We start from the raw sequence: 17875 nt of genomic DNA on the forward strand, positions 1-17875 counted from the left end.
TCCACCTATTCTTTAAGTCAAATTTAGAAAATAGTTATGCAGGTTATATAATAATTATTAATATTTCTCACATCTCATAATCATCATCATAATCAAAATTATAATATTTTCTAAAATGGGCTCCAATAATTTTTTGGAAAACTTCATTGCTTTTCAACAAATTAACTATATAAATTTAAAAACTAAATTTAATATATTTTTGGATTTTAGTAGAATGGCAATATATACTTATACTTAAAATATAATTTAGTAGAACGACAACATTGGCTTAGTTTATCTGTCTCTTTCTTTCTTTCGGATCGGCCCTAGGCAAGGTGAGTGTCGTGGTTCTACCGCATGGTTTTTAGTGAAAAATTAAAAGTGAATATCAGATTAAACAAATAAAAAGTGCTACAATATAGCGTAAGGTAAAAATAAATTATAACTACCAATAATCTTCAAGACACCAACGCTTCTAATAGATAATGGACTAATGACATGTTGAGATCTTGAAGCCACAACACCAATGTACATTACACACTTTAACTACCGTATACTTAATCTAGATTCTTAAAATTTTATAAAATCTATCACATACCAGTCTAGTAATCATAATTTTAAGTGTGTTGAGTTAGCTGACTATCGGTTTAGTGCTAAAATATAGTACGTTGAACATAACCTCTTCTATGGCTTGATGGCGAATATCTCTGAAGTCGAAGATGCTTTTAATTGTTATTTAAATGATGAAGGTTATTAAATAAACATAAAATATTTTTTGTTATTGTCATAGAAGTTTGTGAAAATGTTATTTATTGTGACTGCCTTACTTTTCCTTGATACTCTTTTCACATTAAATGTGTAAACATCTTTTTTAGAATTTAGAATCATTTACAATAAATATTTACCATAAGTTTAAAGCATTGTTTCCTAAAGTAAGAAATTGGTTTAAATAAATATGCTTTTGTAGAAAATAATGATACCGCTATGAACATCAGAGGTTTTACTTCACACAATTAAAACATAATTTATTGTTAGTTATGGTTAGTCCATTTGGTAAAAATTTTCAACTACATGTAGTTATAATTTGTTTACATTGGCCAGTATACCTTGGAAAATATCACAATAAAACAATTGAATTAGTTACTAAGAGATTGAAATTTTATAATTATTTAAGTTTGACTATTTTCACTAATAACATTTGATTACTTCAATTTCAGATGCGTTCCGTCACATTGAAGGATGTTGAACAAGACAAGGTCGTCAAGACCGTAGCTGCCCACTTGAAAAAGTAAGTTGGCATGAAAATACAATTAATATATTTAAAAATTACAACACTTATTAAACCTCTTTTCTCAATATTTGAAATGTAAGATGATACATTTATTTATTCCAATTACCATTTAACTTTTCAGGATGGGCAAGGTCAAAGTTCCAGAACACATGGATCTGGTAAAAACTGCCCGTTTTAAGGAATTGGCACCCTACGATCCTGACTGGTTTTATGTACGCTGTGCTGCAATTTTACGTCACATCTACATTCGCTCTCCAGTTGGTGTTAAGACTGTAACAAAGATCTTTGGTGGTCGCAAACGTAATGGTGTCACTCCTTCCCACTTTTGCAGGTAATTTATAAAGTTATTTATTATCACTTAAACCTTGTAAATATCAATCGCTATTATTGTAAAATATGAGATTTAAAATATAATCAATAGTATATAGATAGATATATAGATTATATTCTGTGTCTTTGGCCAAAGTAATATTAATAAAACTATACTGATTGTAAAATGTGCAATTTTAAAAATTATTTTATATTATAAGTAGTTCATAAACACCTGTGTATTTATATACTGTATGTTATTTATAGATCATCAGGCAGTATTGCTCGTAAAGCACTTCAGGCTCTTGAGGCCTTGAAGTTAGTTGAGAAAATTCCTGATGGTGGCCGGATCCTTACTGTTCACGGAAGACGTGACTTGGACAGAATTGCTGCACAAGTTCGTCTAAAGGCTAAACAAGCAGCCAAACAGAGTGTTATTGTTCTGTAATTTTAATATAATAAAAACTATAAAATATTTGAATTTTATTATTTTAAACCTGTCTTTTTTATATAACTTAATAAGACTTGCACTAAATATTTAGTTTAATTTTTTTTTTAAAGTTCCCAAAGTATGGCATATTTAGGTAAAGAAATAATTTAATACCTAATGGTAGTTAGTTCTGCCAACAGGTTGCATTATTTTCCTTATGTCCACACACACAAACCACAAATTAACATTAATTAAACAATTGTTAGTATTATAAAATATACATATTACAACAGAAGAGATCAAGAATATTTTATTAAATTTTCATTTATACAGAGATAGGTTAGCCGCATTAGGCTATTACCTTAAAGCAGTTAAGCATATTAGTAAGTGCCATTTCAGATGCCATTGTGGCAACTGTGACTGCAAATTTGTAAGGCCTTGTGTAAGTAATGGACGCAGAGGAATATAGAGGAACTTAAAAGTTTTGTAGCTGTGAATGTCGTACAATCATTTATATAATAGTCGAAATTACAAATTTATTACATTTACAAAAGCCTTAACAATTGACCTGAGTATGAGAAATATAATAGGGAACTATTTAGATATTTTATTAACGTTCTTTTGTTTAGAAAAACTAGCGCCAAATGCCACAGGATTATCAATGTCCTTTTTATCTTATTACTTTATTATATTTATTTCTGTGCTATCAACTCTCGAGAACTTATAAAATGTGGGGAATTTACTCTATTAGGTATATTATTTATTAGTTGGTGATAACGGTGACGCAGGGCAAAAGTAGACAATATAACGCGGTAATTATACAATACTTATATAAATAACAGCAAGGGTCACATTAATCATGTGCGCAATAAATTAAGTGGAATACCGGCTACATTTTCTGTACTAACATACCAATCCAAACGTTTCTATTCCTCTACAAATCCTTAGCAGAATGTATCATATCTTATGAGTGTTCAAGCTATGGAAGAACATCTAAATTCCACCTTGATTGATATAGCGTATTTACGTTCTTCATACCCATTTATTTATTAACCTTGGGTAGGTTTTACTTTTTATGTAGTATAAGTTATATATTAATGTATCTAATTTTAATATCTAATTTATCTCTATTAGTAAACTAATAGTATTAGTAAACTATAGTATTAGTAAACTATATACAGACATTTTTATAATATACAAAATTAAAATAAAAAATGAAATACACATGACAAATTTATAACTAAAACACGCCGTCTAAACGATTTTCCTCTGGCATTGTACCCAAGACGCTGGCACTATTGCCTCTCTGCACCGCTAGACTCAGACTTTGGGCTAAATAAGCCCCAGCTCTTGGGTCACCAGAAGTGTGGACCAGTTTCTTAGAAAGATCTTTTATGATTTTTTTTTGAATCAGACGACCATGGACCTAATGTTTCAAAACCCAGCCTCGCAAGTTCATATCCGTTGGATAAAATATAATTTTGTTATCTTTATAATGTGTAATATGTACTCAATTTAATTGTTATATTTTTTTCTTTCACCCCAGTTTTACATTCTGAATTATTATTTCTATACTTCTGTATATACTCTGTTGTGTTATAATTTATTTATCTGTCTAACAAAATGATGTTTTCCTTCTAACTTACAAAAAAAAGAGAACGGAAATCACGTTACAAATGGGACAGAGATAGAATTATCAAATCTTTTTGTATCGCGTAACCAGTTTTATCAAGGTCGGCTACTCAAGTAGCGAAACAAACTTGACTTGGTACGCTTGATGACGGGCCTAATATTAAAATCCTGAAGATAATAGGATTTTCCCGTTTTTATCATTCATAACCTATAATTATTTATCATGTGCTGCCAGCGTCAGTTAAAAAATGTCCCAATTTTCGATAAAATTAAAGAGATAAAAATTTAGGCTCGTCGACAATGTAAACAAATAAATACGGAGTCGAATAATAGCTTAAAGTGCTTCGTTATATATAAATATGTTATTTTAATTTATTCGTTCTCCGATTTATAATTTCCTAATGACAACATTATTAAAAATTCTTCTTGAATTTATAATATTATTACATTCCCAGTTTTGACTCTTAACATAGAAATATACGTGGCAACCATTCTTTATTAATAATTTAATTGAGTGTTTTAGATTTCAGCATCTGAGGAGGGCACTAATCCAATACCATATAAAGATGCTGAAGTACTATTGATAACTAAGACAAAAACAAACTATGCAACTGCAATGGGTGTATTGGGAAAACAAAAAAGTATTTTAATTAAAAAAATGCATAATAAATATTAAATAGTAAAATTTAATTACCTCATTTTTGTTTTAATTAACCCTGAAAATTATTTACCTCCCAAAACAGGGAATGCAGTTATTATTAATTATACGCGCACATTGACAAAATATTCGTTTTGTTCTTTTAGTTTGTCTACGGTCTACAATAATTTGACAATTCGACGTTCTCTCTTGTTTGACAGCAGCTTGACATTTGAACTTTTAAAATTTTTGTTGTCATTATTGAATTGTCACTTCATTGTGTTTTTGTTAATCAGTCAGTCAGTGGTCCAGCCATAGTTTAACACTATATATTTGAGAATTGAGAGGTCCAGCGCAGTTTTATACGAATTACAGTCGATGTCGGATGGGCTTGGATTTGCAGTGATGACAAAATGTTAGCGGCTTTAGGATTTAAAATTAGTTTTATTGCTGTTGTGAATATAATTTCGTGTGTACTAGCTGAACAGCAATATGATCACCCGGCAGTTAATCTTTACGTGGCAGAGCCACACAATAATCATAATCAAAAAATAACTGTAATAAACAGAATTATAGATGAAAATACTAGTGCGGCATTGGAAAGAAAAAAACGCGATGCGCCGACGACTCCGCCGCCACCATTGGAAAAACATAAGAATATAAGCTCATGGGTAACAATCATTTCCTTATTAATTCAATAACTCCCCTTTGTTTTGATTTTTTAATCGTCTGCCGCCCGCATGATTGGACAGATGTAGTTATTTATATGTTGTTGCTTGTCATTTAGATACGGCGAGTAGACGCACTATACAACATATTTACATTACATACTTTCTTCTATATTTATCACGTCACAACGACGTCTATTGTCGCACCAAGGGTGACTACTTTTAGTATCTTTATTGAAGGGCGTTTACTGTGAAGAAATTATTTTAAGATACATTACTTGCACAATTATTTCTTGATGTAAACAAACAAACACAGGAATACTACATTTAGTTTTTGCTTTATATTCAATTCAAAGAATTATATAAAAGTTACCAAAAAGATTTATAAACACTATTTTCATTTTTTGAATATATTAAAAAAAATCTATATTTGATGTATCATGCATGTAACTATTAATTTTATATTCAGTTTTTATTTTTTTATATATTGTATAGTTCTTATCAAAGATAATATTTTTGTACATTTTTGTCAAGACAAAGGAAATTAATACCTAATAATTTTATCAAAGGCTTAGATAATCTTTTGATTAATTATGTTCATCTTAATATATTTTTTATTAACAAGGATATTTATTTATGACCATGAAATAGTGAATTATATATTTACTATTTCATTTCATAATTATAATGATTAAACTTAAGATTTTTTTCAATTTTAGTTTTTACTTATCTATTTCTACAAGGCCTATTAGGTATATTTAAAAATTATACTTAGCTTTTAATAAAAATAAAGCAAATAATTAACAATATAAATAATGATCATTAAGTTAATAGAATTTTTAAGTTGAACCATTATATTTATTTATTAAAGATATAAATTGCATTTTATTAATATTCTTCTTTTAGACTACTCATCTCAATGATGGTCATCAGCAATTAATGGTCCATTGGGTTGGAGAAGGCTCCGACGTAATCATCTGCCTGGCTAGAGATTCCACTTCAAGGAACAAAGGAGTTGCTTCATCATCAGCGCTCTATATATCTTATGATTATGGAAAGAACTTCACTAACAAAACCGAGGTCTTTCGACTAGGAGATGAAGCTGACAGTGGTTATGCTCAACTGGATAAGTTCTTCAATCATCCCAAATACCCTGAGTTTGTAAGTATACCATTTACAAATTTTAATTGTTTTATAGAAGAAAAAGCCTATTTTTCACAAGTTATATTTAAATAAATTTATAATGGAGGAGTTATCAAAATAGAGAAAAACCATGATATTTCTAATAGTAGCAATTCTTTTTGTTTACACCATTTAGAATTTAAATTATTTTTAGCATAAGTGATACTTCATTCATAATACAATGGTGTGGATTATCATCTTATCATCCATAATGAGTAATTTTTCCATATAAATTTATTCTGATATCTCAGAAAGGGCTCTAACAATTTTGCTCAAATTTTGTATTGAGCCATGGTTTTGCTTTTTAAGTTTATCTTAAGAAGCGTAGCTTGTGTGCCCAGTTACTAATATATACTACTGAGTTATAAAGTATCAGCCTGTCAATATCCCACTGCTTGGCTAATGCCTTCTCTCTTATTTGAGAAGGTTTTGTGATTATTCAACCTTGCTGCTCCCATGTGGGTTGGTGGTTAATAATGCTAAAGATCAAACTTAAAAATACAAATAATAATATATCTTAATTGTAAGAGCCTGTGAATGAAGTTGAACAGAATTTCAGTGTAATTAGATACACGCAGGTTTCCTCACGATGTTTTCCTTCACCAACAAGCACGAGATGAATTATAATCACAAATTAAGCACATGAAAATTCAGTGGTGTTTACCCGGGTTTGAACCCATGACCATCGGTGACCATCGGTTGAGATTCACGCGTTCTTACCACTGGGCCATCTTGGCTATCTCTCAATATTCAACTCTTTTGTGATAAAGTTCCTAATAAGAGTTTCTTTTAATATACACTTAATAGAAAAAATTAAATGCAACATTTAAAAAGTTGTGCAATATTTTTAGCCAATAACGTTGAAGTGAAAATAAAATTGGCAAACGTCAATAACATAGCACTGTTAAACGACTTTACCAAGGGCATATATGCTTTTGTCAAAAACAAACTTATAATCGTAATACAAAGTAATCTGATCTTATTATGTACATATCTGAATGACAAATCGGCGATAGGCGACGTCAGTATTATAAGTGTCATTGAACTGAGCTACGCACGAACTACTATTTGTTTCAAATTGCGGTATGCAGTTATATTCTATATTAAAACAATGTCATTGCATACCTAAGATGTTATTTTAAATATTTTCATATATTTTTGGGTTTCGTTAATCACGTAGGCGTGACAAAAAGGTTTTTAAAAATTATATAATTTTCTATATTTTTGCCATCGATTTTCTCTATATTATGGATATTTTATGATACCAAACTTCATTGAAAACTCATAGTTAATTCAAGTAATTTGCTTGATTTTATACGATTTTAGAATTTGATCACTTTAAAACAGTAATTTAAAAATTTAATAACGGGCGTGCGGCACCACATAAGTAGACATTGGCGCTGTAATAAATATTAACCATTCCTTATATAGTTACTGTAACACCAGCTAAGATATTTTATGTATGTAGTACACTTGCTCACTCACTCACTTTAAACCGGAAAACAATAATACTAAATATTGCTGTTTGGTGGTTGAATGTGTGATGACTATCCAGACGGGCCTACAAAAAGTCCTTTCACCAAGAAAATAAGAAACCAATAAGTACTCTCAATGATAATAATATAATCATAATTTTATTTGATAATTATAAGTATTATATATAAAGATTTGTCCAGAACTTAACGTATACCATTGAAATAGAATCCTTTACTTACAAACAAACCGAAACTTTCTCGAATTAGAATTACCTCCATACTATAATAATTTCGATAGATATAATACAGTTTTTTTTTTATATATATTTTTTTTCACACACGGCCCAATGGGATCAGATATCCCAAATTAAGCAGAGCTTGTGCTATTGAAATCAGACAACTGATATACTACATATACTACTTTTCTTTCGCAAATACATACTTATATAGATAATTACACCTAGACTCAGGACAAACAGACATGTTCTTGCACACAAATGTCTGTCCTGGGTGGGAATCGAACCAATCTAGTATCTACCAACCACGCCAACTGGCCCGTCAAAATAAACAGACGTTGTAATTAATAACATAGATGTGTTGTCATATCTTGTTATAATATTAAGTTGATATTTTAAATTAATTAAATTAATTCAAGGCTCAATATATCTTGATATTTTCAGCGGAATTTAATAGATATAATATCTTAACATCACTTTGCTTCTGTTTTGTCCGGCAATGAAATAAACTTTATATTTTAACGATTTACTTTGTAAGTAGACTTAGTAAGTAGAATTAGTCATGTATTTTTGTATTTATCTCACTTGTATTTTGAACTGTTTATTATAAGAATTGGTTGTTAGAACTTGTTACTATTTGATATCAATTAAACAGTTCATTGTACGAAAAATCAACACATAATGCTATGATTCATTTACTTATTCAATTGTCTGGAGAGATAATAAATACAATTATACGGTTGATTAATGTCGGCCTTATTACTTGAAGAACATAGATAAGTATATGACTTTTCCTTGTTTTGCTTTCGACAAGATCGTCTGGGTATTTATTAACTTTTCACCCACTCGTGAGTTCTTTTACCACCAAAAAACATCACTTCGTTTTGCTATATCTTGGCTTAGGTTAGTGACCCAGTGAATAATAGGCTCAAAGGACAACATTCAGTTCTCATGATTGACGGCGAATTGACGGTGTAAGGAATCCTAACTAATGTTATAAATTCGAAAGTAAGTTTGTTTGTTTGTCTGTTACGTTTTGAGTCTTTACTACTCAATCGAACATCATGAAAATTTGCATACACGTTGCCAGGGGTTCCAGAAAAGGACATAGGATTAACGCCTCTCCCCCTCCCACCTGTGTGAAGCCGCGGGCCGTAGTTAGTAGATAATATATTTTACAGCGCCAGTGTCTAGTAGCCCATTTGTTCGCCTGCCTTCTATTTATAAATTTTATAAAATAAAAGAAATTATGACACGGATAGAGAAATAATTAAATTATTGTAACGCTTAAAGTATTTTTCCGATAAGCAGTATTAATCTTTATGTAATTATTTGTTCACCCATAATTAATACCCTGTTTCCACTTATCAAGTATAATACTTGTAAAAATATTATATATTATTTGATAATATTGTAATGCAAATAAATAATATTTAAACGTTTTTTTTTTCTTATAGTGTGTTTTCGTGGATTCGACTAATAAAAAATTATATTACACCCAAGACAATGGACGGACTATACACAGATCGGACCTCAGTTTCCATCCTAGTGAACTTGCTTTTGATGAGGATATTCCGAACAGATACGTTATATTGGACAAGGTTAATTCGACTCGTAATGTAAGTACTTTATGATATTTATAATAAATCAATCAATAAAAAATAATATCCTGGTTTAGCATCCTATCATCAATCAAACATATCGTTTAAACATAACTAAAATAATTTTAACTTATGCTTACAAATTAAGTATATATATATAAATGTTTATGAGTATTTTATTTTATACGTAATTATTGTATAAAGAAAGGCAGAACTTAGAAAGAATTAACTGTTTTTTTTAATTATGTATATTCCATGAAGCAAAAACGTTACCGTAGCGTGATACCGTTATTTTGAGCAGTGTTAAAACTGTTTATATTATTTCGCGGTCAAGGTCAACATACTTTTTTTTTATAAACAAATAACGGAACTTTTATTGCACACGATAATCGACTTTAACTTACGCAATCGTTTGCTTCTTATCTTTATGTAATTTTTTTTAAATTGTGAACTAAATTTCGATGACATAATTATTATGTTTATATAGACGACAATGGATTATTGTTTTGAAAAAAGAATAACTAAGAAAGATTTATTGGTAAATCCACAATGTAATTTGTAATGAATATATTGATAATATCATTTATACATAAAACATAAATTGAAAACGAACAGATCTATGGCTGTTCGTTCATCTATATGAATGGCTTGTGATTACTTAAGTGAGTTTAGTCCAGAAGGGACGTAATAGCTTAGATCCGGCATGGATGGCAGCGCATTGAGGCGGGCGGTGCAAGAAACCGTTTTAACTTCTATCAGTGCGAGTGTCTATGGGCGATGGTGATTATTTACCCATTAAGTGGCACATATGCTCGACAGCCTTTTTATTTTTTTTAAAAAGTAAGAAGTATATCCAGGTTTTTATGAGTAGGCAAATCTGGATTAATCCTTAAATGGTCGAAACAATAAACATGTTAATAAAATATTTATATACTAATTAATTAAAAACTTATATTATTATTCATAATTTTGCAAATTATAAGTAATCAAAAAATTACCTAGTAAAGTTTTATAAATACATGCTTGTCTGACTTGAGAAGAAGAAGAAAAAAATATCGATTAATAACTTTGCTTATAATATAACGACTATAACTTTCGATATTTTTTTATAAATTTTTAAATGTGTTTAGAAAATGCAAATAGGTTTTGCAAAAGACGACCTCGCGCGCGCTAATTCCATAAGTCATGCATCAAACTTGTTTCTAGCTCTACATGACCTTGGACGGAGGAAAGACTTTCAAGATGATTCAGAGTTACGTTAAGATGTTCTTCTGGCCGTCAGGACCTGGTTTCTCTAAGGTTTTCTATGTTGAGAGATGGAAGCCAGGCGGTAATAGTACAGTGCTCAGTGTCAACGATCCGACCAACATGGCCAATGCTCACGAGCTGTTTACGGATGCCAAGGACTTCCAGATAAAAGGGGAATTTATGTTTGCAACCAAACAATCGAAAGAGGTAAGTTTATGTATAAATTATTTAATTGCACATGTTATTCAAAGGCTGGCATACTTATTCCCGTATAATACTAAAAATTTCCGGCCAATTCTAAGCTGATCAGGAAATTGTGCAAAGAAAACAAGAGGATATAAATAAGTACTTAAAAACAAATGAGCAATAAATAATAAATTTATACGTACATTACATATTTATATTTTTCCTAACTTTACTTACTGCACAATCCTATAAGCGTAATGAAGTGGATTATAATTATTAATATCACGTTTATTATTGTTGTCGTTCGAACAAGTAAAAAGGTTGTATTATGTTTTCCTGCCAGTTCAATAATGAAAAATCATCCGGTAACATTTTCTCAACGCTAAAATAATTTTGCTTTACCTAGTAAACTTTGTTAGCAGTTGAATTATTCGTAGTGCATAAATATATGAAACACATTTATAAGTCGCTTTATAACGGAAAATTACACGATAAATGTAAATAAATGAAAACGCTTTACTTTTTTATAAAATTTAGATCGATCCTAGGTCGTGCCACTTAACAGATTCCTTGTCTTTTATCACCAAGAAATGCCTTAAAAATTGGAAAGCCTCGGCAGAGAATGAAGTTATTAGAATTATTTTAAAATTCAAGTGAAATCCCGGAATACTGGGACTCCGGTAGAACTCATGAAGCCGGCAAAGAGGGATAAATTATGATCGATATTACTAGCTATTTATTGTAGTTAAATATTGTGTTCGTGACTTATAAATATGGAATGCCATGGACGTATCACAATATAATGCTTCAAATGTTATATATGTTTTTGTTATACTTCCAGTTTTATATAACTTTTTTTGAATATCGAATACGATAATAAAGAATCTAAAATAATGACGGCATAATTTTTATCAAATAATTGTAAAACGTATTGAATAGTTTTGTATTCCCTCCCAGGTTTATTGTGATGACCCATTGTTAATATATATATCCGTTCTAAACGGGAATCGACCCAGCCTCGCAGGTATTGCCCTCTGCGTCAGACAGTAGTTTGAGGGTCCACGACCTAGATAAATATCTCATATTATGTTTTAAGTACATTTCCTTTGCAGGATACTCTCTTAGCGAACGCTTTTAAACTAATTAGAAAACCCACTTCTTGTTTATGATATCGTTCATACGTTACGAGTATATACGAGTCATACGTACGAGGACTGTAAGACTTCGGTTATTGGGTTATGTAATCGAATCGTTCTAAATTGATTGTAAAATTATGTATCGTTACTTTGAGGAAAGCCGTACGATTATGTCTGCGAAACTGATCACACCTCCCTATTTTATTTAGAAAAATACTGCCAGCAAATGATTTTGCAAGAAGTCTTATTGTTATGATTCAACGCGCAACCTCAGTACATGACATGAATGCACGCGGACATGATTAATGTTTTACTCAGTAGTTTTTTAAAACCAAATCTTTATATCGTTAATAAAAAAACATTATAAAGCAAACGCTGCAGATCTGCCAGTGTAGAAGGCTCGAAGGCCTGGGTTCAAATCCCAGGTCGGGCCGATAAAAGGTTATTGGGAATTGATGTCGAAAATTCTCAGTAGCAGTCCGGAATCTGGAAGTTGGAAATATGTGCGTGCGTGTGTATTCCCTTCCCTTGGAAAGCACATAAAGCCGTTGGTCACGTCTTAACTGCTCAACTGGTCATTATGAAATGTTGTTGTACAGAAAAGGACGTAGGGTACGCAACACATGTCCGCACCCTGACGCGCGCGCGTAGCCGCAGGCGGAGACTAGTTCTCCATAAAAGTATCCGATATAACGATTTTCTCTCCGATAACATTCACACAAACTTTAAAAATATATTACTTTTATTATGTAATGTATATATATTAATAAGAATTTTTCGATTTTGTATATATAATCAGGCACTCAAGATAAACTTTCACGGTTATATAAACATTATTTTTTTGTTAAAATTAATTTTATTTTGTAACTATTAATTGGTAGGCCATAAATGCGCTGAAAAACAAGTTAGTTCGGAAAGTTTTTTCACTCCAGTTTTAATATACATTTTAGCAGCATATACATCATGTTAGCAACGTGAAAATGTATGAACAACAATAGGTACATAAAAAATATATATAAAACCGTTTTCCTTAAGCTTCCTTTGTCCTTCCTTAGTCTTCCTCGATAGTGTAAATGTTAAATCATTTAATTATTTAAATTAATTTATAAATATATTAATGTTAATATTTGTAAAACTATTTTTGTATCCTGATTTCCCCATTGCAATTACTTCATCAACAATTATCTGTATAGTAAGATGGACGTTAAATGTTTCATTAATTACTGTGTAATCTTTTATGCATGCAGCATGATAAAGCTAGATATAATTATATTTTCCTCAATTATTATACTCGGATATTTTTTCAGATTCGTTTTTTTTTCTTTTATATATAATAGGAAGGCGGACGAACATATGGGCCACCTGATGATAAGTGATCACCAACGCCCTTAGACATTGGCATTGTAAGACATGTCAACCATCGCTTACATAGCCAATGCGCCACCAACCTTGGGAACTAAGATTTTATGTCCCTTGTGCCTGTAATTACACTGGCTCAATCACCCTTATACCGGAACACAACAATATCAAGTACTGCTGTTTTGCGGTAGAATATCTGATGAGTGGGTGGTACCTACCCAGACGAGCTTGCACAAAGCCCTTCCAGTGTCGTATAAAAACTAAATTAATTTGGTAAAATATTAGACTTACTATCCTTTGTCCTTTGTCTAATGGAAAGAAAAGAAAGAGATAGCAAATACTAGTCAGTAGTAGAAATTAAATTAGCTTAGAGATTGTTTCAAAACAACAATCAACTATTGATTATTCATGATTGGTATAATCGTTGCATTGTGCCAGATATATCGACTAAAAGAGCCTTCACATTTAAAATTATGAACATGTTAAATTACTTCATAAACTATCATGTTTGATGTTATAAAAGTGGTTAAACTATATTGAATTTAAATTTATTGTCGAAATGTCGTACTGAGTAGAGTCAGCAAAATATTTACAGAAAAAACAAACTATGACAATAGTGTTGATGATTTAAACTCAATTGATATACAATTTTACAAGACAATAATTAATTGAGTACTTAAAACTTACCCCTAGAGATAATATAATTTAAAACAGTTAAAAGTAAGATTTGTCGTAAAATAATAAATAGTTAATAATAATACCTGTTAAAAGTTTAATGAAGTTACTTATCAACTTTTGCGACAGTAAACTACAAACTCTTAACGCGAACTTTATATTTTGCCGACTTTAATCATTTCAACATCGTTTATTTTTTGTATTTTATAATATATAATAAAAAATACGAAAATCAACTCTTTATAGTCAAGGTCGAATAAACAGTTGCAAACCAAACAAATTTGAAATTGAAAAAAAACAAACTAACATTGTTTTTGTCTTTTCTTTGACTGTGTAATTGCTGTTGACCCTACTGACTTTTACGATGTAACCGGCACGAGTATATGGGCCTAACTTTATACTATTTTTTGGACTGGGTAATAATGAATAGCTTAAACTCGGATCGGAATAATAAAGTATTTTAGATCTTCTGTCGAGAAATTCTCAGCAGCTCTGAAGCTGGATGTTGACAACCGAAACACAACGATAGCAATTGTCCAATAATAATACAGAAGAATTGTAAATTTTTTAAGATATAATAGTTGCCTTCTTAAACAACATGAAGTTTATCAACGTGTTTAAGATCTCCTACAACTCCTACAACTGAAGGTATGTGGAAGAAGATGATCATGTACACTTAACCTGTACATTTCCTTCAGAGTAAGACTATAATTAAATAAGATTTTTAAATAATTAACTTCATACCATTTTTTGGACTGGGTATTAAAGAAGAGAATTATAGGAATAGCTTTTTGTTTATTGTGTGCTTGCGTTCACGTGTCTTATTCAAAACGGGACGTATGGTCATGTAGGAAGGCAAACAAAAATATTAATTATATATATACTATAATTATATATATATAACCTATAGAGCGATTTCCTTGTGATTCATGTATAGCCTATTTCAACCACAACATGGGTACCATACCACAACAAATAAACAAATTTGACATTGAATTAACGCCATATCAGTGAAGAATTAGAATAATCACCATATACTTGCGGTAAAAAGTGTTTTAAATTTCGAAGAAGTCATTATCAAAATTAAAAATGGATAAAAGTACTTAAGTGGAATAGTGCTGTATTATAAATAAACATATATCAATCTAGAACTGTATGTGCATAATACAACAGAGTTACTATCAAATCGCATGGAATATCCTCGACTCAACGCTGTCCACCACCATCTCGAGACAGCACGGCCAGCAATGCTGTTTCTCACGGAGACGCAAATACTCCGCTCTGCCGACACCAGCTACCTTAACTATCCCGGCTACATGCTAGAAGAATCTTTTAAAGCGAAAGCCGCAGTATGCTTGTTCGTCCGGGCGGATGTTTGTTGTCACCGATTGCGCTGCTTGGAGGACCCCTCCTTCTCCATGTTGGTGGTACGTGTGGACCTGGTTCGTCAGAGTCGAGTCTACGTGTGCTTCTACAGATCCCACAATGGTGACTTGGAGACAAGCCGATTATTTGACCATCTTAGTCGGGTGGCAGATGCTGCGCAAGAGCAGTTTCCTAACGCGGAATTGGTGTTTTTGGGGGATTTTAATGCTCACCATGAATCATGGTTGAAATCCCTCAAAACTGACCATGCTGGAAGAACTGCTGATGCTTTTGCTCTCACACACGACTTGACCCAACTGGTTGATCAGCCCACCAGGATCCCAGACATTGATGGGCAAGCGCCTTCTCTACTGGATCTTCTGCTGACTTCTCACCCGGTGGAATATCAGGTTGTGGTTCAAGCTCCACTTGGTTCTTCGGATCACGGCCTTATATCTACCAAAGTGCCACAGGCCAAGCTGCCGCCATCAGCGGTATGCAAACGTCGCGTTTGGCACTATAAGTCGGCAGATTGGGACGGTATGCGCGATTACTATGCGTCAGTCCCTTGGAAGGAACGTTGCTTCAGTGGGAATGACCTGACAGCTAGTGCCGCTGCTGTTGCTGATGAGATCATGTTAGGAATGGAATACTACATTCCTAGCTCAGATCTCATCAATAGGGGTACGCGTAACCGTTGGTTCACTCGTGAATGTGCCGCCGCTGTATCATCTAAGCAGGCGGCATATCGCGCGTGGATCAACGGCTGCATTAGCGGGGCATCTAACATTGACTCACTGAAAGCAAACTACAATAAAAATTCCAAGTCCTGTAGGAAAGCATACACGAGAGCGGATGCACAGCGCATTGTACAGATTGGTCATGACCTTATTTCGCATCCTAGGGGCTCCCGTAGCTTCTGGCGTCTGACCAAGTCTGTGCAAAACAATTTCTGCCAACATTCGCTGCTACCGCTCAGAAATCCGGACGGATCGCTAGCTCACAGTCCGCAGGAGAAAGCCGACCTCCTGGCTAAACTCTTTGCCGACAACTCTGTGATCGATGATTGTAGTGCGCAGCCACCAACAATACCTTCATGTGGCCACACGATGCCTGACATCAAAATCAGGCAACGTGATGTGCGTGCGGAGCTGCAATCACTTGATATACGGAAAGCTAGCGGTCCTGATGGAATACCAGCCATTGTGCTGAAGAAGTGCGCGGCGGAGCTGTCTCCTGTGTTAACGCGCCTGTTCCAACTTTCTCTCTCTTCGGGATGTGTGCCGGAGGCTTGGAGAAGAGCTAATGTGCAAGCGGTTCCCAAAAAAGGGGATCGGTCTGAACCGGCAAATTATCGACCAATAGCTATCACCTCAGTACTAAGGTGATGGAACGGATTCTAAACAACCAACTGATCCATTACCTAGAAGATCACTGTCTAATTAATGATCGTCAGTACGGGTTTCGACCAAAACGGTCCACAGGTGATCTTCTAGCGTACGTAACACACCTCTGGGGTGAAGCTATCGACAAGCATGGAGAATCGTTGGCTGTCAGCCTCGATATCTCCAAGGCTTTCGACAGGGTCTGGCACAGTAGTCTTCTCTCCAAGCTACCGGCATATGGTCTGCCTGCTCAGCTATGCACCTGGATTGCCAGCTTCCTACACAAGCGTAGCCTTCGTGTTTTAGTAGATGGTTGCGCTTCACAATTCTATGTAGTGAATGCTGGGGTCCCCCAGGGATCTGTGCTATCTCCCACACTCTTTCTTTTGCATATCAATGATATGCTCTCCCTTGGGAACATACATTGCTATGCAGATGATAGTACAGTGCATGGTGGATACCACGGACGCGCAGTGGCTAGGCGGGCGGAAACTGAGGAGAGGCGGGAGAATCTTGTCATTGAACTCGATAGGACGTTAGAGCTCATTGCTAAATGGGGTTCTGATAATCTTGTTGAGTTTAATGCCAAGAAAACACAGGTATGCGCTCTCACAGCGAAAAAGTCACCATTTTACTCTCATCCCTCCCTCTGTGGCATACCGCTGATGATACAAAGCAAAATCGCCATGCTGGGGATGAACGTTCGCTGCGACCTTAGTCCAAGGGCTACATCGAGGCTATTATAAAAACAGCTTCACGAAAACTCGGAGTTCTGAACAAGGTGCGGCGTTTTTTCACGCCGCAACAACTGTGCCTGTTATGCAAAACACAGGTACGGTCTTGCGTTGAATATTGCTCGCACCTTTGGGATGGCTCCGCTAAGTACCTACTGGAGGCCTTGGACCGGTTGTAGCGACGTGCAGTACGCATTATTGGCGACGTAAAGGTCACAAACACCCTTGAACCTTTACAATTGCGTCGCGAAATAGCAGCACTGAGTGCTTTCTATCGACTGTATCACGGCGAGTGCTCTGAGGAATTGTTCTCTCTAATTCCTGCTTCCCCCTTCCTTCTTAAGTCC

The 17875-nt window shown here is 33.4% G+C and overlaps 1 protein-coding gene across 3 annotated transcripts in view; it reads left to right on the forward strand.

Moving 5' to 3' along the window:
• The first annotated feature begins 255 nt into the window (after nucleotides 1-255).
• The window catches only part of LOC126769369 (40S ribosomal protein S19a), a 45516-nt gene continuing 27896 nt past the window's right edge, over nucleotides 256-17875 (forward strand). The window contains exons 1-8 of one of the 3 annotated variants that reach the window (XM_050488089.1): nucleotides 256-314; nucleotides 1197-1267; nucleotides 1392-1601; nucleotides 1847-2023; nucleotides 4637-4949; nucleotides 5853-6107; nucleotides 9297-9458; nucleotides 10647-10895. In XM_050488089.1, coding sequence (XP_050344046.1) covers nucleotides 1197-1267; nucleotides 1392-1601; nucleotides 1847-2023; nucleotides 4637-4949; nucleotides 5853-6107; nucleotides 9297-9458; nucleotides 10647-10895 — 1437 coding nt within the window. In that variant the 5' untranslated portion in view covers nucleotides 256-314. Of the gene's footprint in view, nucleotides 408-1196; nucleotides 1268-1391; nucleotides 1602-1846; nucleotides 2055-4554; nucleotides 4950-5852; nucleotides 6108-9296; nucleotides 9459-10646; nucleotides 10896-17875 lie in introns of those variants that run through there. The other 2 variants (XM_050488088.1, XM_050488087.1) reach the window with 2 other exon arrangements.

Source organism: Nymphalis io, chromosome 7, assembly GCF_905147045.1.
Source record: "Nymphalis io chromosome 7, ilAglIoxx1.1, whole genome shotgun sequence".
Taxonomy (NCBI): Eukaryota; Metazoa; Arthropoda; class Insecta; order Lepidoptera; family Nymphalidae; genus Nymphalis; species Nymphalis io.